The sequence below is a fragment of the Echiichthys vipera genome (genome assembly GCF_963691815.1).
Source record: "Echiichthys vipera genome assembly, chromosome: 18".
Taxonomy (NCBI): domain Eukaryota; kingdom Metazoa; phylum Chordata; class Actinopteri; order Perciformes; family Trachinidae; genus Echiichthys; species Echiichthys vipera.
In genome coordinates, this window is record NC_139843.1 from 24,026,801 (window position 1) to 24,051,935 (window position 25,135).

The following is a 25,135-nucleotide window of genomic DNA, read 5'->3' on the forward strand; positions in this document are numbered from 1 at the left end:
TAGAGCTGGGTCTGTTCCACGTTCCTGTCTGTTAAAGGGAAGGTTTTCGTTGCCACCGTACTCTACGGGGGAATTGTTGGGTCTATGTAAATCATAAATCATAGTGTGGTCTTTACCTACTCTGTAAAGTGTCCTGAGATAACTTTTGTCATGATTTGGCACTGTAAATAAAATTGAATTGAATAATAGAATACATAATACAAAGTCAAAAAAAAAAATACAGCGAGACACAATACAGGACTTATACATGCACACAAACACAGTCACACAGATTCCTAACCCCAGCTAATCCCCAGACGGCTAAAACTCCACTTCGTAATCAATTCAGTGATATCCATGCTAAAAAAGAAGAAAGGTTACAGAGATACAGGTTTATGAGATAAATCTATTATGAAACCTAGTAGAAACCCTAGTGGACACTCAGAGAACTGCAGTCTGGGGCACTTCAGTATTGGATCAACCAGTGGCTGTGGTGAGGGCTTGGGCTGAAGCCACCGTGCGCTGCCCTGTCCCAGGAGGTGACAGCGTGAAGCAGCTCAGGTACGTCTGCTGCTCCTTTAGGTGCCTCTGCCAAGCTCCGCCTGGATAAGAGCCGGTGCTGCTGGGCTCAGAGGACGGGGCGAGCGCCCTTCAAAGACCCAAGAAGTGAAACTCTACAGCTTTTGAAGTCATAAGCCTTTTTATTCAGTGTAAAAGTCAGATCTTACAAAAACCACCAGATAAACTTTCACAGCCATGCGGAAACAGTTTGCAATGCTTGTAAACAAAGAAGCCATCCATTACAACCAATATTATGATCCAAACATTTGGCTTTATTTACAAAGTCTATCAAAGCTCCATCACAGCACAAATTGACCATATGAAAGGAAAAGGGTATACACTATCAAAAAGATGTACAAACTTTCAACTGCAATCTAATAATGTACCTCAAGGGTCAGTGTTAATATCAATAGATTTATAATTATTAACATAGATTTTTTTTATTTTATTTGTATCCAAAATAGATTTTTTCCACCATAACCCTCTCGACTCACAATTATTTTCAGACAATAGTAATCCCAATACATTAAGTCATTTTTATCAAATATATATAGCACCACAATATAATGGTTAATATAATGGGGGGGGGGGGGGGGGGGGGGTAATCACATACAAAAGACCCGTGTTAGTATCCAAGAAAGAAAACAAAAACAGATATCCAGCCTGCTCCTCCCCACTGCACACGTCTGGAACAAGCAGAACTCAGCGACCACAACAAAGTCCCGGCTACGGAGGCCCGTTAACGCCACGCACAGAGAAAATACTCAAGTCCAAATGTAGGTTTGATAGTGAGTCAGCATAATGAGCACATGTGAGGTTCTGTCAGTTTGACCTAGTAAGCTAAAATGTGGTAAAAAATATGAATAATAATAATTTGGTCAAAATTGAGAACAGCGACCGTTTTCAATTTCAGTAGATCCAAATGTACCTGTTATAATTATGCTTTAGTAAATCAAAAATCATGAGAGAAGGCCAAATGTAGCTCTCCGTTCACAACATTTGGATGCCAAAATCATGAAGGTGAGCCAACATTATGAAAATCGTGAGGAACGTCGAAAATTTGAAAAAGAGAGAAAAACGGAGAAAAACGTGGCTCAGTGTTTCCCACAGCCCATAGAGGAGAGAAACCAAAGAATATTCACATTGCAGAAGCTGGAATCAAAGAATTTGGACTTTTTTTCTTAAAAAAAAAAACCCTACTCAAACTGATTATCAAAATAGTTGACAACTAATCAATTAGTTGGTTCATTGTTGCAGCTCTACTGTATTTTCTTTCTTTTCTTGGCGGTAACAGGCTTCCATACGTTTTCTAATACAGCGGAAGAGGAAAAACACAGACGCACTGAAGAACGACCAATGACGACAACGAAAAAAACAAGCTCAGCACGACATCGGCACAACGCCTTCTGTTCCACATGCGTTCAGATGAGCGGTGCACCTGACCCCAGACCCACTCACTGCTTCCATCCCCAGCTACTGATGCCTAAACACTTGAAATACAAAGCTACCCATGGGTGGAGGTCGATCTCGTTCCATTTTTAGATTGTGGGGATCGAGGTGAAACGAGAAAGTTGAATATCTACAAGGAAAAGTGACAAAGAGAAGATCCAAAACAGTGTCGATTGTGCATTTGATTATTTAGGGTTAATCTAGAAGAGGGTAGCAGCAGTTAGTCCATAGAACAGTCTTTTCTCTTTTCTACTAAGATAATAATAGAGTTTGGTCACGGAGTACTTTAATGTGTCGTTCTGCCTTAAACATCCGAGGAAGAGAACTCCTGGGACGGGTCAGAACCTGAAATCTATCTGCTTCAGTGGAGAGAGAAAGGGTTTAGTTATTGCTCGTTTGGTCTTAGAGAGTCTTGGCGTTTCAGCGGAGCTTTGTATCCGATCTGATCAGGAGACAAAAGAGAGAGTGACGGGAAACAAACGTCACACCCCGTTAACAGGAAGCCACGGAAATCAAACCACAGAAAGTCACAAACATCCATCAAATAGCATTCAAATGTAGAATTAAACATGAAAACAGATTAAAACACGGCACAAACCAGACAACACGTGAAATGGTTAGAGAGATAAGACCTTTGTTGTTTGAGTAGTATGGAAGCAAATAAGGGCCCAAATATTAAGACAGAAAATCAGTATCTTTATGTGAAATGTAACCACCACTGAATACTTAAACACCTCTCAATTTATACTATTGATTTATTTGGAATTCCTGAAAATTGAATTCATTAACTGTGTCTTTAAAACATATTTTAGGTCCGTTTCAAATAGGGTTGTAGGATGTCAGAAAAAAAAAATCATTGCAAACTCAGATAGAAAATTGGAAACAGTAGATTCAAGTTGCTCAAATTCAACTTCTAAGGAGCCCCCTCAAGTCCAACAACATTTATTGGATTTCACCAAGCCCAAGACATCCCAAACTATATTTTTGACATTGTGTGGAAAAGATATGGACTTTTATTTAAAGTTATATTAAAGGAGAACAGATTCCTTGGCGAACATTATGATTTCTGCACACAAGATGGTCAAGAGAGAAATGAATGTGAAAGATTTAAGACTAATATGAACTTTTGTTTTTGGTGTAAACTGGAGAGATTCATTTTCTATCTGAATTTGAAACAAACAATTGCTTTAAAAAGAACAGAAAAAAACAAGCGTCTTATATCGCACCATTTAAAATGAACTGCTGGGAAAGTAAAAGATGGAAATTCAAATCTTAAACTCTATTTACATTTCATCATTATGTATCAAATAATGGTTAAATGTCCCAAGGTACTTTGAATCCGTCTGGTTATTACGGCACTTATTTGCTTCCACAGAGATGCACAGAATGAAGACGCCTTTGAGCTTTTAAACCCAGCTGATTCACACTTGTAGTTACGACCCTTACAGCCCAAAAAACAAACAAAAAAAAAACTTCCTGAGATTCTGCTCATGAACCTTACTGGTAGAAAGAGAAATTATGGATCTTTTACGGTCACTGAGAAGTTAAATCTGCTCTGTTTCTGTACAGCCTCTGGCCGTACAGTGAGTACTCTGTATGTGACCCCTGGCTCACAAAACATCACAGTTATACAATAGCATTTTGTTAAATCATCTTATATGTTAATTATATTAATGTAGTGATCGTGACATTTGAGGGTGCTATAAGTTTTATTTAACATAGCGAAATAATACGGGATCTCTTATTATTGCATATCAAATCAGAAGACTGCCTCGTGTGCTGTGATAAAATTCTTCCATGTTTGGTGTCTAGTCTTCAAGTGGATCATTTTTAGGTTATCGTTTCCATTTGCATATGCTAACACACTGCCATAGTCTAGTTCTCACTCTTGTATTAGCTAAACGTGGCTAGCATCAGGAGGTAGTAGATAAACAGCTGCAAAGATCTCGCTCTACGGAGAATGAAAGGAGTTTTGTCTGTTCCACTGACGAGCGAGGATTTCTGACTAATCTGGAGCTCAAACTCCATACCATCATAGTCATGAAGAATATATAATCTATGTCTTTACATCACTCTGAGATCCTGGTGCGTTATGTGACTGCTGCCCTCAGGGACTACTGGAAAAGCAGTGCATTGTTTGTGTTCCATTATCAAACGACAAACCTGTTATTCTGTGGCTCAGGTGAATCAGAAACTAGCTTGCATACGTATGGCCCTGACACGTGAACAGCCAAAGCATTTCCAAACAACAACGATGCTTTGCATATTACCCTAATAAAATAAGCGACATTATTTTTCGCATTTGGACAACAGAACTGCGTGAGTCCAACCTCTTCTTTTCCATGAAAGAAACAAAAAGTTTGATGCTACAGTCGAGTGTGCCACGTTTTCAGTGTTTCGTTATATTCAATTAATACATTCCTTGTTTTTAAAAAGCATTCATATTAGTGAAAGACCGAAACATCGGCCGGCTGATATTATCAGCTGATATTTCAGGTTTTTAGTTGTATCATATCGGCCGATGCAGGCTGCTGAGTTCCAGATTACCGATTTGTTTAAAGACCGGGGTCCACAGGCAGCTCCGTGTTGCTGGAGACGCTTTCAAGTTCAATAAATGTTCCTTTTTTAAGACTCGTAACCTTTGTTATCATCGTTGTGTCATTTTGATGATGTAAATTGAGGGAGCAAAAGTAGAATCGGCTCGAGAAAATCGGCAGTCCGTATCGGCCATCGCCCCCAAAAATCCATATTAGTTGATCCACAATTCATACATCAACTTTAACTTTACCTACATTATTTCTGATAAGATTATTCTGCAGTGTGCTACCTAAATATTAAACAAAGTCAAATCCACACTATATTTGAAATCCAATTATCGTTTACAGACAGAAATAGAAATATGAGTTAGCAAATTGAATGTTCTTTCCCCCATTTTTTCCCTGTTATCTAAAGCAAACAAAGCCAAGTGCTTTTCTAAAATGTATTAATTGCCTATAAGTGACACTGAATCAATCTGTAAATGTGATGGCATGCTCCAGACTCCGTACAGTGAGGAGGAGCTGTGAGTACAGGCACAGCAGATCCAAAAGACGACAGAAACGGCTGCGTCTGCGGTCTGAATCCCTGGATGGACCCGACCCATCTGCCGGCACTGATAATAAAATAATATTGTGACGCGCTGTGGTGTGACAGCAGCTCCATCCAAACCGTACAGGTCAGAGTTCAGATGGTAGGGTTGGGCAGTGAGAACATGTCAGAGTGGACCCTCTCATACCAGTAAGGTTTCTCTTCCATACAACAAACCCTGCAGCTCACTTACACTCACTGTTTCTATCACTTTTACTATTTCCTTAAAACTAAGGATTTTTTTAGAATGAAAAAAAGAAAGAAAAGCTTTTCATCTCCACAGCTTCAGCATTTTCTTTTTCTGTTCAACATTACAGCACAAAGTACAATGATCTCATACATTTTTTTTTTAATAAGGGAAGGACTCTTGGGCCCATCAGCACGGCTCACTTGCTGCCGCGGACAGTTTAGTGGTAATGTAGGAATTGTGATTTGATGTGATCAGATCACTACTAAAACTCCACACTAGCTAATCCATCCACCGGACACTGTTGCCTCATTAGCTTCCTGCCTTCCCAGTTAAGCTCATCCTAGCTAATGTAATCTGTAGTAATCACGCAGCTTCACCAGCTGGACAGTGAAGCAAAGGTCGTGTAAATGTCACAGGTTTGCAGAGTGACCTAGCTCAAAATGTGGACGTGAAAGTTGCTCCCTACAACGCCCACCTGATATTAGCTTGGCTACCCCCAAGCTAGTGAAGGCGTGAGTGAAGGCCTAATGGAATGCGCAGGAGGATTTCTGTAATACGGTAAATAAACTTCACTATACGGTGCTGCGGGAATGTTTTTGGTTTCAAAGTCAATGTGTCTTTTGCAACGCAGGCTTAAAAAGATGTTAACGTTTTGTTCTATGAGATAAAATACGGCAGTAGTGGTAGACTGATGTTATCGCCCAATATTTGCCTTTTTCATGTGTATCCTATCGGCCGATGTGGGCTGCTGTGTTACCGATTTTCCCCATCATTACTTACAGACAGGCGACCAACATTTATTATCAACATTGTGTAATTTTTATGATGTAAATTGAGGGAGCAAATTAAGTACCGGCTCCAAATATCGGCTCAATATATCGTTATCCGTATCGGCCCTTAAAAAGCCCATATCTATCTATCCCTATACGTCAGTATAGACCTCACTCTGGGATTTTGAGCTTGTACGTGTCTTTAAAAAAGGCCCTTTACTTCTAAATGGAATACAAGTGTCATCAGACCGAAGAAGAAATCGTGAGTTCTTTTATAGGCTAACGTTAGCTTTTTACTTCTGGTAATTGTATTTACCCGTCAGAAAAAAATCAGACGGATAGAGGTTATTTTCTGCAATAATCCAAAATGGAATACTCCCACTGTCTTTTTGTTGAGGGTTATGTTAACAGATTACAAAAATGCATCATCACAGCAGCACCATGTCCACTTAAATGTTCCATATCCATACTATAACATCTGCTACCATAGAGAGAAAACAGTTATCTGAGATGTGTAAATGGGTATGGGCGTTTCTCAAATGAATTATAACAACAAAAACAACAGCAGCAGCAGCCTTGGTAACAAAGCCCTAATATGGACGATATTGTTTAACTTGAATCCGATTTTGGTTTTGTAATGGTTGAAGCAGAAACGACTGCAGCTGTGGAAATATTCTGGCCAATATAGGAGGAAACAAAGACCAATATGAGTGATGCTGAGCAGCACTGTACTAAGATCACACTCTTTATAGCTATACTCTGTAGTTCTATTTGAATAGGTCTCCACGTTCTATATGAATAGAATCACTTTTATGAAATGATGCACATTAATTTTCCCACACAGCCACCAAACAATTAAATGCAAAATAAGTACGTTAAGACAACTCCAAAACCATTACAAAAGAAAAGAAAAAAAACAAACAAACTTCAAGTACTATTAACAAAGTATAAGTCCACCTGGCAATATTGTTCAGAAGAAAATAAAATATACACAACTCTGTTCCTCTTACTGCCAGCCTCTCTTCTCTCCTCAGGCCTTTCAGTGGCTGACTCTCTCACCTGAAGACAACACACACACACACACACAAAAAAGAAAAAAAAACACTAGACCTGGCTCAATAAATGGTTCTCACAGTTTCTACAGGTCTCTGTGCGCGGCCCAGATTGTGGCAGAGGCAGGGTGGGCTGGTGTCGACTTGCAGGACTCGTTTCTGCTTCATCCGTCCAAATATCTCTTGTCTGATCGGATGTTTCAGGAAGCAGAGGAGAGAACAATGCTGCGTCATCCGCTGTGCGGTACGAAAGAGAATGCCCAAACATTTGTGACCCGGGTTTTGTGAGTGATTATGTGCACACACAGCTACAAGGTTAGAAAACTGTTCGGAGGGTTGTTCCCTTCAGGATTTTTCAGAAGCATGACCCCTGATGTCCTCGCCCTCCTTGTCACTGACTCCGTGGAAGGCCTGTGGCGTTGGTCTGAGTGTGATTCGAGGCTAGTTTGACTCCATGTTTCTGATCCTTGCTGGGTTGTTTTTTTTGCAGAGATGTGTCCTGTCCGCGGTTCGTCCTGCCCTGTGCTGATCTCAGGGCTCCTGTTTGATGTAGTAGCTGCCTGAGCCATTGCTCTCCTGGTCCGAGGTGCCCTGTGAGAAGGTAAACTCGTCCACCTCGGCCGTCTCCTCCTTCATTCGCAGGAGGGACTCTACAGATGGGGGCAGAGACACATGAGAGAGAGAACAGCAGCGCGGATGAGCCAGTTGTGTTCATGTACTGAGTAAAATACTGCAGGAGCCTTTGTCTTTGTTTCAAGGGTTAATGTGAAAGGTTGAATATGTAGAACATATATAAAAAGCTATAGATTTAAAAAACAAAAACAAACCATGGGGCGTTTTAAGGGGTACAGAATGAAAGTATTAAAAACATTTTTTGACAGGTTTGATATTCTGTCCCGTTGTGTTTCCATGGCAGCAGCCAATAGCGTTGGGCGTTGCTGGTTGCCAGGGTTGTCTGTTGTTGGGTGCAGCTAGTGGGTGAAATGGAGTTTGCCAATCCTGCACCTGCTTCGGAGCCTCAGTGAAGGGGGCGTTATTTGTCCCAGCAGCTGAGTGAGCAGAGACGGGCAAAAACCAGAGTCACTATAGGCCGAGCATTCGCTCCATGGACTGAGAGAAAGGAGAGAAACGCCATTCAAACGCACGCCAAATGGCTACGCTTCTCCTTGATCGCTAACATCACTTTCATCTTTACTTTGCTGGAACGGCTAATGCTAACGGCTAACGCTAACCGTCAGTCAAACCCCTCTAATCCTTGTTTTTATGGTGTGATTTGCTGGAGGGGACGGGTTCAAACAGGCTCAAACAGACTCTGGTCTCCTGTAAGTTACTGCCAAAGATGGGAATTCAAGTCCTAGATTTTTACAGTATGGTAATGGTCAATTATATTTACATTTCAGCATTATGTATCAAATAAATAAATATCCCAAGTAACTTAAAATCTTTTTTGTTATTATGGCACTCTCCTGTAGGCTACTGGGCAGGGTCTGTCTCCAGGTTTGAAGCCGGTATCAATTAACGTTAGAAGCCGGGTCTATTTCAATTTTCTACAAGTTCTTGTGAATGTACAAAACCTCTCAAAGCCCACGGTCGCCTGTTTGAACAGTTTCTAAGCTGCTTCATCGGTTTCAGGGTTCTCAAAGACCCGACCCGGTCCGATCCACAGGTGTTAAAGCCTGGACCGGATTTACAAGCACTCGCCGCTGAGAACTCGGACCGACCAAAGGAAAGAGGCGGAGCATCGGTCTGTGGCCAGATCACATATTTACTAGAGTGCACTCTCATATTTACTTAGGCTAGAAGAAGTTGAGTGGGTCACTTAACATGGAGCAGGCTGAATGCTTGACACCCTCGGCAACAAACCTGGCAACCAAACTGCTGGAATTATTTTTTGTTGTTGTAACACTAAAGACACTAGATGGAGGTGTTCTGCTCATTCTCCATATTCAACCTTTAACTTCACATGCACGATGAGCATCAAGAGAACTACTTTAAGAACAAACATGCCTATGACATCACAGTGGAAACTAAATGATCAGATCTTCACTGACATGAGGAGATATTCATGTGAGACCAGTAACAATGAGGTAGAACATGCAGCATCAGCAGCATCCGGCCCCACAGCGAGGCCCTGTGAGCAGGACTCAGAGGACGGTCTTCTGTTAAAAATGCCTCGGGCGGCTCGGTGCTGTTCTGGTTTTATCGTTAGTGTGACGTTACCTGATTTGTGGGTTTGGTGGAGGTGGGTTCGGGGTCGGGGCCGAGAGGGCCCCTGGGCAGGGTAAGGGGGCGGACTCTGCTCTTCGTCCCCCGAGAAGCTGCTCCTCCTCCTGCCTGCCTGACTGAAGGGCCGTCGACCAACCGGAATCTTCCTCTCTAAACACCAAGCCAGACTTGGGTGAGCTACCAGGGGCTTGTTACACACAGGGGTTCATTTCAACCAGAACGAATTGTTCATGTTCACATTAGGTATTGTGGAGAAGAGTTAAAAAGGTTACAGCTTAGGGTGGCATGTCTTATTTGACCTTACACTGTTGTCACTTGATATGCCCATCTGAATAAGCCCCTGGTAAGCTGTAATCAGACTGCCAGACCCAAGTGGGCAGATACACTGTTAGCTACCAAGAACACGACCACAGCAACTCAAACACGTGTGTCAAAGTCTGGGGCTGACTAAGTATTTTACGAGTATTCATTTTTCATTTTCTATTGGCATGCCCACGAGTTGTGGCAAAATTCAAATTTTGATGAATTACCAAGACAGAAATGTGAAATGCTTGCCTGTGAATATTCATAGCAGTGAAAAGGCGGTATTTTTTTACACTAATACCATCAAATATTTAATTATATTCTTTATTGTGAAAGGTAAGAAGGGAAGGAGTGGTTGTGGTATACACTGCCTTTGTCAAAGCTGAATCGAGTAAAGGTTGTCATCTTCAATTCAAATAAGTAAGTATGAGAAAAGGAAACAGTTCTCCCAAGCCTCTTCACAAAAAATATAACAATTACCATGACCATCAAAAGTTCAGTTTGCAATAATATTTTCAAGTTTAGCTTTCACATTCCACATCCAATTTCATTAGCCTTATGGGAATGTTTGCTTATGCCTACACATTTTGGCAGTAATTCTGATTCTAATTCTAATGCATTTCTGAACATGAAAGTGCACATTTGGATTTTGTCACATATACTGTGCACACAAATAAAACATTTGTATATTGGCAGCCATAGACTTCCATAGAAACTGCTTGTGTTTAGTAGTAAGCATTAGCATCTTCCTTTGTGACCAGAGACTGAGGCGCTAATGAGGATGCAACAGCAGCAACAACAGCTGCTCTCAAATACCTCAACTACTCTGTACCCAGGGTGTGTGTTAATACATATCCCACTCACAGGGGGGAAAAACACAGCTTTGGTCTTTGTACAACACCCAGGAGTGTGACACAAGAGGTCCGATGAAAAGATTCCTGACACACCGAGCAGATGACCAATCAGAGAGCAGCAGAGTTTCTACCATAAGTGTAGCCAGTGGAAAAGGAAAAGGCGAAGAAGGAGAGGAGTGAAACGATTTAGACGGATAACTCACTTTTCTTTTGGCCTTTGTACTGCTGGGCCTTTTTCTTCTGCTTGGGTACAGACTGAGGAATTTCTCTGTTACCTGAAAGAAGAGCAGAGGACTAACAAGAGGAAACTATGGGATGTTTGAGGACAGCGAGGTATGCGAGGTGAGGCACGGACCAAGAAAGCAAACACAATTACAAATATAGTATATCATTTGTAGCCCAACCCACAGTTAGGGATGCATCGCTCCGATATATAGCATCAGTATCGATCTGATACTGGCCTTATTAATAAGCCCATCACATATCTGCAATGACATGAACCATCCATAAATACACTCTTTGACAAGTAGAGCTGCAACAATTAGGGCGCACTCACACTGTCCTTCCGCACCGCGCCCCGTGCTTTAGGGTACTTGTCCCCCCTCCCTCTTCCCCCGCGCCCCAGCCCCGTTTGTACTCACACTGCCTGGGCCTCGGCCAATACTTCTTGCTGTCCATACGTCATCACGCCGTAACACGTCACACGCATTGATCGCGTGTGTGTGGCTTTGTTTACAAATCTTTCCATAGACCTTGGAGTTTTTGTGCATCTTGTCGACTGTTTTTGAATATTTTCATCCGACCAAATCTGCAGTAAACACTCCACCTCCGCATCACACCAACGTGAACCTTTCGCCACCATTGTTGTTGTTAAATGTCCGCGAATGGTCCGTCGTTCTATTTTCTATGTCCGAACAGGCGCACATACCGCTACCGCCGTAGGGCTCGTGCTCGTACACGTGCGCACGCTCGTGCTCGTACATGTGCAAACGGCTCTACAAAAGCCCACCTCTCGTGGACGGCCCGCTGTCCGCTGTTATGCGCGGAATGGGTGCACTCACACTGCTTAAACGTACTAGGCTTTAGCTGAAAAAACGGTTTTGGCCCGGTACAGAAATACAGTGTGAGTGCGCCCTAAGTTGATGAATGGGTTAGTTGTCAACTATTAAATTATTAACCGACTATTTTGTTAATGAATTAATCATTTTTAGTCAAAATTCTATTTCCAGCTTCTTGAATGTGGATATTTTCTTCCCTCCTCGATGACAGTAAGCTGAATGTCTGAGTTGTAGAAGAAAACGAGACATTTGAGGACATCATCTTGGACTTTGGGAAACACTGATCACCGTTTTTTTCCCCAATTTTATCACATTTACAGACCAAACAACTAACTAACTAACAACATATTCATGAACAATAAAAAATAATAGTTAGTTGCTGACCTATTTTCTAATGGCATCAGTTATATTAATTCAGTCACGACAGACAGGGGACTGTCACAGCAATCCCTGGCTTTGTGTTAGATTACATTAAAGCTGCAGTTGGCAAAGTCTTGCTGGCCGAGTTGACTCAAATTTCAAATGTTTCCAATTCTCACACCCCTTCCCCACTGCCACAAGCTCCTTCGCTCCCTCCCATCGAGTGCTCGTCAGTGGGCGTGCACCAGATTCCTGTGAACGCGTCCGTGTCTTCTCTCAGAAACAGCATGGAGTGCATGCTACATGGAGGTAGGCTGGCTAACTTACTCATTGTTGTTGTTTACTTTCTGAGCTTTGTATTTTTATTTTATAAAACCAAATGATTTATGTTGTTTTATCGCAGCAGAGTGTCGGCTTCAGTGAATATGATCAAACAAATGTTGCCGACTGAAACTTTAAAATGATTCACACAGCGAGGTACACAGATTCTAAATTTGGGGGGAAAAGAGCACCACTATCGGATCTGCAGATACCTTGAGCTTAAGTATCAGACTAGGCATCCTGAATATTAGCTGCCAGTATATGAACGAATGAAGTTAAAAATGCATTAGTTAAAGTATTAAAATACTATGGAAACACAGAAAAACAACATAAATTATCAACTAAAAAAAACAAGAAATATGTTTTCATCTTATGTACACACATCTTACTCAAGTGTTATTCCACCATGTTCATATTTAAATGGAATATGTACCACTTCATCCATTTGTCATAGAATTGGCTTTTTGGCTTGCAAACAAACAGTAAGTCAGAAGAAGTCAGAACAATTCAGAATAAGTAAATAAAATCTCATATTTCCATCCTTGATCACAATTTTGTAGAGCCCAATGTGATGTCATGAAATGTCTTGTTTTGTCCAACCAACAACTTAATACAATGTTACGATAAGGAAAAGCAACAAATTCATATTTGAGTAACATCAACAAAATGTTTTACTTAATTGATGACTTCAAGGCTTACTGTCAAAATGGTTGCCATTACATTTTTTGAATGATCAACTGATCGGTGAATTGACTAATTGTTACAGCTCTACTCCTCAGGACTGTCTCGTCCATAATGACAGCTGTTCTTTTTGTTGTGTAGCTATAAGAAACAATACATCATAAAGGATATGCATATCATAAAGTATCTCTCTGTGTATTTAACCTTGTGAGAGCTGTGTCTATGATAGCATTCAATCCGGACCACCGTGTTGGAAGTATTACGGAAATGTTACCTAAAGAAAAGAGTTGCTCAGACACAAGACTGACATGCAAAACACTGACATAATCAAGTGTGAGCTGAAATGTACTTGAACATCTATTCTGCCAGCCTGACTCATATCAGCAACAATCTGCCATTTAGATGATTAGATATTGTGAGTGTCAGCTTGACATTTTAGATGAGAAAAACACACAGCATCAGTGGCCCCTGTGGTGAAGTGTATGGTGTTCTTACTCTGTGAGGCGGGGGGTTGGAGCTGGTAGTCCGTCAACTGACACCAACCTACAGGGTAGAGGTCAGGTGACTCACAGTCCACCCACTGGTCGTACTCATCCTCCCAGCCGTCAAAGTGGATCCTCAGTAGTCGGTGCACAATCCTTGTCACCGTGGCAACACACACCAGCCGCGGCTCCATCAGATCGACAGCCTCCAGCTTCATGCCCTGTCGGAAACCGTGATTGGGAACCTCCTGGAAGAAGCCGAGCATTGAAAAAAACGAGTTTGACTAATTAACAGAAAATAAACGCACTAACATAAGTAAGCAGTGCACTCTTTCTTCCTGCAAATAGTGGAGAAGCACCGATGAACCCTGAATCCGGTTAATCAGACGGAACAAGGGAAAGAAATATGAGGCTATATTCATCCATGAAAAATCGAACAAGTGGTACATTTAAAAGATCAGTGGTATTATATGCAATGCAAGTTTGCCTGCAATTTTGAAGTGTGTTTCCTACCAGAGGCCCATTGGTTTGAATTCATTTTAGCTCGCTATCAAAATCAGCTAGCAACTGCTGCTACATAACAGCATGCATCAACCACAACACTGGCAACACAGCAGATGCTGGTGGAGTTATGACACACACCAAACTATGCAACTGTAACATGGTTAATAATGCTTCCACTTGATATTTTATTACAGATGTGTGTGTGTGTGTGTGTGTGTGTGTGTGTGTGTGTGTGTGTGTGTGTGTGTGTGTGTGTGTATTTTGAGTTCTGTTTCTTAAAATATGTGCGTGGTCTGGGAGTCCTGGCCTGTGGTGTGTTGAACAGATCACACCTGTTACACAATCACCCATTATATGCATGAACGGGACAATATGGAGCCGCTGTTGGAGTCAAAGCAAGGCAGTGATGTAGTGGCTAATCCTACATTCTCATCCTGATTTCTTTTGCAAGGACACAGTAAAGGAGATAAAGCTATGCATCCCTTCAAGACTGTTCTGGTCAAAAACGTGGTGTGCTTCACAGACCGTCATGGGCTGGACATCTGTCCTGCTTACTGATTCAACATAGAGCTATTCAGAAGTAATGTATTTATATTTAATTAATGATAAACATGGCTCAGGGCTTAAAAAATACTTAATGTAGGAGCTACTGCAAAACCCGGAGCTACATGAACACATTTTTGTAGATAGACTGAAATCACTCATCCAAGGAATCTCCTCCAATGCTTCTGACCATGATGGCGCTCCTTTTACCTGCTGCTTTCTGCTTTGAGATGTAGTGCTAGCCGGCTGTCAAGTCTGATGTTACATCCTTTCAAAATAAGATTTCTGGGTCCAAACGAACAACAATGGCAGAACATGTGACCAATTACCATCACCTCTTTCGTCAGTTACACATCTCATCGAGACGAAAGAGGTAAAATATCGATTACATTGTTTTTTTTAAACAAACAACGGGGAACCCGGCTCTGTGGCGTTGTAGAAATACAAGACTTGGACTGGCAATCATATTTTGAAAGGGTGATACTTCACCTCTTAACAGCCGGATGAGACCGTGTTGCGGTTATTAAGAAGAAGAAAAACAATTCTGGAAATCATCAAACTTGGACCTACCTTGTTAAAGAGCTTGACAGGAGCAGCTATGGAACCCGTTTCTCTGAGGTAGTCAAACCATTTAAATGGCAGTTTAGTGTACCCTGGGGAACAGAGGTAGTGTTGAGAGCAGAACATCAAGAAACCATATGCAACAAGATGTTACCAAAGCGCTAACAAACAACTTTACCTAAAGACAAATGGTTCAAATAAACAATAGTATAGAGGCTATGTATGGAAACTTTTAAATGCATGAATAAAAATGACAGACTATAAGAGAGATGAACATAGCTACCGTGAGTGCTTACTGCTATTGTGGCCCATAGAGCGGGTGCACTAGAGAATTCTCCCGGCCGGGCTGACAACCTCCGGTTTAGCACTCTGGCTAACATGAACAGGGATGAAGTGGTTTAATCGTTCCACATTAACCAGCTAATGCTAGCTTTGTTAGCAAGGTGTAACTGAATGCTGAATGAGAGATATTTTGGGGGCAACAATGTTACAATTAAAGTGAAATTCCAGCGTAAAATCATCCCAGGGTCTTTTTCGGCAAATACACTCATCAAATAAGCAATCGAGACAATTTTTTCAGTGTAACAACTATTAACGGAGAAATAAGGCAGAGTCGCTAACAGCCGAATGCGGCTAACAGTGATTAGCTCGGGGCAGTATGGTGAAGGCATTCAAATGTCTTTTTTAACCACTAATACTGCTGAAAATAACAGCAAACCTCTGCAGCAGCATGAGAAGAGTCCCTACACACAAAACAAAGCACCAATGGGCTCCTTCCTTTTGGATTGACTTTGGTAATCCACTTGAATGGACTTTACTATGAGAGGAGCTGGTACAGGGGCCAGTAGGTAAGTCTTTAAAACACTCTTGTTAATAAACTCCAGGTTCACTAACTACGCTGTTGGTGTTTCGTTTTATGTGAAGGGACTCTTTTCATGCTGCTGCAGAGGTTGCAAGTTTAAGGCACTTCACTATTGGCTTCACTTTTCAGACCTGGAACTGAGCTCACTCCCCAAGACTAAAATGGAAAAGATTGCCCTTTAAAAGGTGTTTTTCATTTCAAAAGTAACAGTAAATACATGCATAAACATGAAATACCATAACAATGTGTGTTTTATTTGACTTTACTTGTTTATTTTTATTTAGGCATTTGAAATTTTTCATACATCTGTGGCATCGAATGCCCATTTACATCTATGAAGACATGAGTGTACAGTACCTCTAGGGGGTGTGAGTTCAATGTTGTTGATTTCACAGAAGCCGACAGGGTAGATGGAGGGGGAGGTGCCGTGGTAGCAGAACCAGTCTGATCCATCCACCGCCTCCGAACCATCAATCCCAATCATGAGGTACCCGTCAGCCAACACCTACAGAAAAGGACAATGGCTGAAGTCATTCTGGAGCAGCAGAGTGAAGGGAATTTTAACGCAAACCACAAGAACTAATCCTTCTTTTACTCCACAAAACTTTTGTCCTGACACACAGCATTTCATAACATGATAGCCGGAAACATGCTTACCTTTCTTACAGTGGCTACACATATAGCTGAGAGGTTGAGGGGGTCAATGGCTTCTAACTTCATCCCATCTTTGAACCAATCTCCACTCTGGTCCACATCTTTCACCTGAATTGAGAGTCCAAAAAGACAAATTAAGTATTCCAAAGTAATATCACTTTACTTATTACTCAATGAGAAAAGTAATTTGTTACACTACTCGTTACTTTCCGTTACTCCTAAAAAATCCTGCTCCAATCCTGTCCCGTTTGTCCCAAAAATAACCGTTATAGTCTATGAACAAGCTAGAGAGCTGTTTGTATGCGGTGACATTTGACTTGAGGCTTGAAAGCAAAGTTACCTGACTTAAGCTTCTAACTAAGCTGATGTACTAATATTGAAAAACTCTGCACTAAAAGTACATGTGCCTTTCGGAGTGCTGCCAAATTGTCTATGATTAACATGACGAGATAGGCCACAAACTGCTGCCACCCCCTGAATAAAGCAGAGCAGATGCTGGCAGCTGTAGAGACAAAGTCTATACTGTATGTTTGAAAGCTGCCTTAAGCTCAGCGTCCGTCAGAGTTCAGACATACTTTATCCAGATAGCTTGCAAATTATTTTTTCCCTGGGAGTCTTCCGTCACCTATGGTGGGTATTCTCTCAAGGATCTGTCTGAAAGACGGCAAGGTAAAAGTGGAGATGGGCAACATCTTATCCACCGCATATCCAGCCACAGGTCATCTTTGCAAGTTTTTTTGCCACCAACTTCAATTTAGGGGGCTGCTGTGGTACAGAAGTAGAGAGGGTCTTCTTCCATTCGAGAGATCGGTGGTTCAATCCCCGGCTACTCTGGTCCATATGTCGAAGTGTGCTTGGGCAAGACACTGAAGCCCGAATTGCTGCGCATAGGTGTGTGAATGTGGTGTGAATGGTTAGATTAGATGGTATGTAGATCCACTGCCATCAGTTTGAATGTCTGTGTTAATGGGTGAATGTGACAAATAGTGTGAAAGTGCCTTGAGACTAGAAGACTAGAACGGCACTATAGAAGTACAAGTTCATTTACCATTTACACTTGACCACAATGTTCTTGACAAAAGCAAAGTAATCAGAGTATTTCGAGCCGGCATTGCATTGTTAAATTTAAAACCAGTGACAAAAACTTGCGTTGTGACGAGATGTTTTTGTAGGGGTAGCTGTAATATTATTACTCATTTTTATTATTACTCGTTAATGGGAAAAGTTATATTATTTTAGTAACTTGTTACTGCCAAACGCTGTACATGAGAATGGAAAGCAACACACAGAATCACAGAATCAGATCAGGTCTGCAATGACCTGATAATGACATACCTGTATAACAGAGTGTAAATCATCCCAGGGTCTTTTTTGGCACTTAAATACATAAAATAAGCCATTGAGACAGTTTTTTTTGTGTATGAACTATTAACAGAGAAATCTGGGAGAGACGCTAACAGTCAGACATGGCTAACAGTGATTAGCTTTGGGCAGTACAGTGAAGGCATTCAAACGTCTTTTTTAACCACTAATACTGCTCAAAATAACAACAAACCTCTGCAGTAGCATGAGAAGAGTCCCTACACAGAAAACAAAGCACCAACAGCGTAGTTAGTGAACCCAGAGTTTATTCAAAGGGTATTTTAAAAACTTACCCACTGACCCCTGTACCAGCTCCTCTTATAGTAAAGTCCATTCAAGTGGATTACCAAAGTCAATACCAAAGGAAGGAGCCCATTGGTGCTTTGTTTTCTGTGTAGGGACTCTTCTCAAGCTGCTGCAGAGGTTTGTTGTTATTTTGAGCAGTATTAGTGGTTAAAAAAAGACCCTTGAATGCCTTTGCCGTACTGCCCCAGCTAGTCAGTGTTAGCGCCTTTATAGTTGTTACATGAGAAAAACTGTTTTGATGGCTTATTTGATATAGATAAAGTGCCGAAAAAGACAAATGGATGATTTTGCGCCGGAATTACACTTTAATTCAAAGCACAGCTGTAGGACTCTCTCTTAAAGGGGTACTTTGCTGATTGAATCCAGCTCTGTGTCATGGCAGTGTTGGCAGTGTGTGCAGATGAACACTATTTGGCTTCTCTCCATGGAGGGAATCCCCTCGGAGGTCTGTCGAAATCGGCCGGATGATACAGGGACATGGAGGGAAGCCAAACACCATTCATCTGTACACACTGCCATAACACATAGCTGGATCAGCAAAATATATTTTTAAAAGGGAATTTGGGATAGAAAAATAAAAAGAATTCTATTTCAAATTACCTTCTGGAAGTACAGTGCAGGAGCATCAACTTGACCGTCAATTTTCTTTGTAACATCTGGAAAATAAATTGACAGATGAGAATGACTTGCCTGAGCTTAAGCAGCGCTTGAATGCAGTCCTTTCAGTGCAAAACATGAGCTTAAAAAATGATCCACTCCAGCATTTCAGTTCAATTCAATTGTGACTTTTAAAGACTGGATGATACCAGTGTTAGGATATCCGTTTTGATTTTGACCATCCTTTTAATCGCTCTTCCAAATTCCCCAATTTTTCTTCAATACATTTCATGTGACAGTGAACATGGGCACCACTGTGCATTAGGAGTCGACTGAATAAACCATCCTTCTGCCAGTGAGCAGTCCCCACGACCAGCTCTAGATCGGCTTGGAAAGGCCTGGGGTGAAAGTATTTTATGGCTCTGTATGTGAGCTTTGCAGCTCCCCTTGCCCAGACCTCTTAGGGTACACTCACACTGTCCATCCGTACTGTGCCCAAGCACGATTCACGGCATAAGTCTAGTTCGTTTGACCAGTGTGAGTGCAACCATACCGCGTCTAGGCGGGATACGCTTGCCGGCCACGGCCCGTTTTGGAGAGGTGGGCTTTTGTAAAGCACGTTTGCACATGTATGAGACCGAGCGTGTGCACGTGTACGAGCACAAGGCCTACGACGGTTCTGACGTAATTTTATGTGCGCCTGTTGGGACATAGAAAAAAGGACGGACCATGCGCGGACATTTAAAACAATGCCGGCGAAAGGTTCACGTTGGTATGATGCGGAGGTGGTGTGTTTACTGCAGATTTGGTCGATGAAAAGATTCAAAAACAGTCGACAAGACACACAAAAACTCAGAGGTCTATGGAAAGATTTGTAAACAAAGCGACGCATCGCGATGACGTCATCAATGCGTGTGACTTGTTACGGCGTGATGACGTATAGGCAGCAAGAAGCATTCACCGAGGCCCAGGCAGTGTGAGTACAAACGGGCCTGGGCCGTGGGGGGAGAGGGAGGGGGGGACAAGTACCCTAATGCACGGGGAACGGTATGGACGCACAGTGGGAGGGCGCCCTTAGCTTCAAGGGGCCGTGGCACAGGGCCTTAGCTTCAAGTGCCCTGTGTCCTCCCTCCCTGCAGGGAGTCAACTTCCAGGAGACAGCCCTAAAGGGTTTGCGCCTCAGTACATTTTCTTTTTAAAATTTTATATCTAGATATTTTTCGTTCATTTTATGCCTTCATTAAAAGAGACTGACCAGATCGCTTGAAGCGGTGTCCGATGCTGCGCGACCAGCCTATATTGTGGATGAGGGGGCTGAACATGTGGCACCAGAAGTCATCGGTCCCGTCCTGGCTCTCCTCATAGACCAGCCTGAGGCGACCTCCGATTACCTGCTCCACCAGTGCCACCCGAGTCCGGCACAGGTAGTTCTTGTCCACCACCTCTACCCGCATCAGCTTCTTAAAGGGGAACTGCATGTTCTCCTGAACCTACGGTGAAGAGTCATACACGGATTTAACAAAGGCAAAAGCAGAGGATTGACAAATGTCACCGATTCATTGTTCAGTGGAGTTGATTGTAGAGTGCTTTGGAGAAGGATTTCAGGTCCAACACAAACCAAAGTTCAAAGTCAACGCTAACCCCTTTTGCAAATAATTTCTGAAACCATCAAATTTGGAGATGTTTGATCAACAGAAAAAAGCTATCTCTTGCTTGCTCTATTCAAGATATGGATTTTGGCCAAAAACGCTATCATTAAAACCATGAGGCATTTGTGGGTCTCACCTTGGCATTAAAGTCAGGTGGCAGTGTTTTAGCTCCAGTGAGACGCTTCACAAGAAAAGCTTTCCAGTTAGAGTACTTATGATGTATGCCTGGAAGGAAGATTGCAAAAAATAACAGTAAAAATGACCACCAACCGTCTGAAAACAAGAACAAGACTGAACACGTCTGGCACAAGACTCACTTTTTGGAGGTACAAGGGGTTTGCCACTAGAAGCGCACCATCCCACCGGGTGCACTTCAGGGATGCAGAGATTACACCAGAAGTCCTTACTGTTGTCATTGTCGAAGCCCTCATACCGCAGGAGGGCCTTGAACCCTGCACGGCGACATAAAGCACGTCTGATTGGACAGCTCATTCAAGGTCATCTTGCTTATTTCTGCTAGACTTTTAACCATATCTCAATGGTCTTTATCATCAGAGGAAGTTTGCTCAGTTGTCACAAGCTCATTTAAGATGGACTGAGTCAACATTTGAAATTATTTTTGTAAATCAGACAGCTCACTGTACTGAACCTTAATGTGCTTATTTTACATGTAACTTAACATTTGCCATATTGTGATTTCGGAAGAATATATTTATTAATACTGTGTGCTGATTGCAACTAAAACAGCTACTCCCACCAATTATCGCAGGAATAATAGGATTTCCTTTCATAGCTGACACTTGCAGTAGTCTCACCTGCTAGCTTAATGATCTCTGCTATCCAGTACACCTTGGTGGAGAGGTTGGTATCGTTGTTGACCACTTCAATCCTCACTCCTTCTTCTATGTCTCCCCAGCATGTCCCCATAGGGGCCTGAAGCACAGAGGAGGCCGTGAAGTTATTCAGTCAAGAAAGCAAACAAATGAGCTGCTGCCCACTCCGGTCCAGTTTTTACTCACATGCTTAAAACAGCTGACTGGAGCTCCGGCCGTGTTATTGCTACAGATATAGCGCCCCCACTCAAAGCTCTCTGCGGGGACCACTGAAAGGAAACAAGAAACAGTGTAAAGTTGGAGTATATCCAAACAGAGCAGCACTGCTAGTCATCATTAGTGCTTTTGGATAACGTACCAGCTTTTGATTTGGCCTGGTTCTGCTGACTTGCTTGGTACTGGGCGTAAGCAGCCAACTTTGCCATTAGAGGCTGTTTCTGTAAGACTTTTGCCTTTTTTGTCGGTGGTTTGCCCTTTTTTGCAAAATCAAAGCAGACATCAATATCGGTTTAATAATTTTGGTTAAATCTTGAATAATTTGTTGTATCAGGCCTACAACGCACTTACCTGGAGTCTTGCCAAGATACTAGCCTTTTTGGAATTTGAGGAATAACTCCTCGAACAGGACACACTGCAGAAGCGCTTGGTTTTTGAGTAAAAAGCATCTCGTACTCCGACCATCCCACACATCTCACAAGTGGCTGTGAAACAGACACATTCAGATCATCAGACTACTACATGCTGGCAGATTGCAGGATCCTATTCGAAAGCACCACACAGAGGATATGGCCCAAACATATTTCCATGTACTGACCCATTCCAGCTTTTCCATCAGGGTAAGTGTAGACCTGACCATTGTTCTTGATGATGGGCAGGCTGGCAGGGATGGAGGGCACCACCTCATCCTCGCTGTCCTCGGAGCTGGAGCTGCTGGTGGACTCCTCGCTGCAGCTGTCATAGCCATCAAACATCCCGAACGAGTCTCTCCGCTTGCGCTCTGAACGTGGGGTGCGTTCAGCCTTTACAACCCAGGAAAAGAAAAAAAGACATTAGGGTCTGATGAATGGAACACTTTAAGGCAGCAACTAATGATTATCTTCCTAAACAATTCATCCTGATTAGGCTGCAACTAACCATTCTTTTGCAGATTATTTTCTTATTTATTGATAAGTTGTTTGCTCAATAAAACTGGGCTGGGCAATATGGCCATAACGCTCTATCCCGATATGGGTAATTTCATATCTCGATAATGCAATACATATATAAATAAATAATAACTAAACGGATGCCCTAAAAGGTCATACATTACATACAATTTATTTCCTCCGTTTTCTCGTGACACCGGATCATTTTTCTCCGTTTTCTTGTTTTAACAAGATAAGTAATTTGAGATCTGGAGAATCAGTGTGTCAGTGTCAGAGGAGCAGGAGATTATGGATCACCATCACATTTCTCTTCAGTCACTGCCTGACACAGGCTGAAGCAACTTTATGCCCTTTTATTACAGATAATCTTCACATTAGTGTGCGTCATCTAAGAAAACGGTAATATATATATACATGTATATAATGTGTGTGTGTGTGTGTATCTAACGATATAGCATGTTTTTTGGTAATCTAATAAATTAATAGTCTATATGAAATAACCAAACGGTAAATTTTCCTATTTCTATATATTCTTGTGCAAATGAAATACTTGTGTAAAATGTTCTCACTGTATTAAAAACTTTAGCACCAAATGAACATAACAGTTTCAAGTTGAATAATAAAGAAAAAAAAAAAGATTCCAGCTTTACACTGCCTGTTAACATGCATGCACACAATAAGTGTGATGTAAAAATAAATCTTCAAATGATATGCCCTCAAAAGACTTTTCATCAGATTCCTCTGAGAACCTTTAATTCATTAATATGTGCTTCATGATGGAGTTGTATATCACAATATTTTAATACATAATTGCATTATGATACTGGGGCGGCACAGTGGTGTGGCGGTTAGCACTGTTGCCTTACAACATGAGGGTTCCTGATTCCTAGTTTCTGTGTGTCTACATGCAAGTAAGTACTGAGTACTTTCTCATTTTATTAAGAACTTTAGTGCAAATGAAACATAACAGCTTCAAGTGAAATAAAAAAATAGAATATTAATATAATACATTTTTTCCAGCTATACACTTACTGATAATGCATGCACTGAACAGTGTGGTGTAAAAACCAGACCGCAATATGGTTCCCTCAAAATATTTGACATCAGATTTTCTGAGAAATTTGTATTAATATGTGCTTCTTATCAATTTAGATGACGTTTTTTTTATAGATTGTGATATCTCAGTATATGATTTCATCATATGATCCCATTAAAAGATGATAAATTATCATATGCCCTACAATAAATTGTAAGAAATTAGGGGGGTGGGGGGGTTCCTAAAGCCTCACATGATGTCCTCAGATGTCCTGTTTCTTCCAAAACTCAAATCTATTTAGTTTACTGTCATAGACGAGGGAAGAAAACAGAAAACATACTACTATACTAATACCTTTTTCTTTAAAAAAAAAAGACGCAAAGCGATTAATCTATGATCGAAGAATTAACGAATAATCCAACAGTTGACAGCTAATCGATTCATCTGTGCAGCTGATGTCCTGGTGTCATTTATTGTTTCGTCGATGAAATGCCAGCACACTAGGAAAATGTCAATCACAGTTTCACAAAATTGAAGGTGACATGTATAACTGTCTTATCATAACCCAAGAATATTCATATCACTATCATAGCACAGAAAGGAAACCAGATTTGCATTTTAAAAGCAAGGACCAGTTAAGTCTGTTCGTGTTTGCTTCAAACTTGAATTACTCCAAACGTTAATTGTTTCAGTTTAAAAAAGAAAACGTTAACATTTGTAGTTATTTGAGAGTTCCTTTGAACTATTGTACATTCACATTTTCCCCTGGATGATAATATGGATTATGGATGATAATATACAGTCCTTTTCCAATAACATCTGCTCAGGAATGCGACCTGGAAGGCTGGCTATGGAAGACAACGAGATAGGAAAAACCCGCGCATGTAACCAGAGTATATATGATAGTATATCTGATAGTTAAGATCGAAAACGTGAAAATACAGTGCGCCCAGCTCATGGATGGGTCATCGATGCGGAACAGTGTGCGGAACAGTGTTAACATGTTTGTTGACATAGCCCCCAGATCCACTTCCTCCTCCGGGCATCACAGGTGACAGTCTAAGTGGCTGCGCTAACAGGACGCGTTTAGCATGCAAGAATACTGAAAGAATAAAACAATGCATCGGCCACTAAAGACGTATACAGATGAATGTGTGATAAACAAAACAGAAAAGCTGATACATGAGATAAAATAAGGGGCGGCCTTATAGGAAATAGCCCCTAATGCTAGCTAGCGTTAGCATAGCTAGCTAGCGGAACCCTGTTTCTCCTGTTTTTATCTATAAAAGCAAACCGCACTTCTAATTTGCGTAGCGAACTTGCACCTCCACGTATTTAGTTCAAATAACTGTGAGGTTATTTTATTTCTGTACTTGGTTTTAATTGCTGAGAGCGTGTTGATATGTATCCCTGACTGAGCCACTAGCTAGTTACCATAAACAGATAACAACAAAGGAGCAGCGCTAGCCTCAGCAAATCCTCTGGTGTCGGAGGCTCGCGGCCCTAAAAGGTTCCGAATGCACTCACCAGGTCCCGTGTGTCTTCCATCAGCCCTTCATATAGAGAACGTTCTCGTTAACTGTGCCGCCCAATGCAAATAAAACCCCTGCGCTGGGGATAAATGTGGCTTTGAAATACCAAAGTCTAAATGAGTACTACCAAGCAGGATAT

The 25,135-nt window shown here is 41.6% G+C and overlaps 1 protein-coding gene across 1 annotated transcript; it reads right to left on the bottom strand.

Annotated features, from left to right (window-relative positions):
- Window positions 1–719: 719 nt before the first annotated feature.
- mbtd1 (mbt domain containing 1) lies at window positions 720–25,132 on the bottom strand. Its single transcript, XM_083932916.1, has 17 exons — window positions 24,992–25,132; window positions 22,098–22,302; window positions 21,851–21,984; window positions 21,642–21,756; window positions 21,470–21,552; window positions 21,266–21,383; window positions 20,768–20,902; window positions 20,587–20,675; window positions 20,057–20,291; window positions 18,805–18,860; window positions 16,540–16,644; window positions 16,240–16,387; window positions 15,030–15,112; window positions 13,426–13,660; window positions 10,714–10,785; window positions 9,348–9,503; window positions 720–7,777 (listed from the first exon to the last, which is right to left on the bottom strand). Exons 1-17 carry the CDS (start codon window positions 25,010–25,012, stop codon window positions 7,659–7,661), a joined length of 2,109 nt encoding a protein of 702 aa, XP_083789042.1. The 5' UTR covers window positions 25,013–25,132; the 3' UTR covers window positions 720–7,658.
- Window positions 25,133–25,135: the final 3 nt, after the last annotated feature.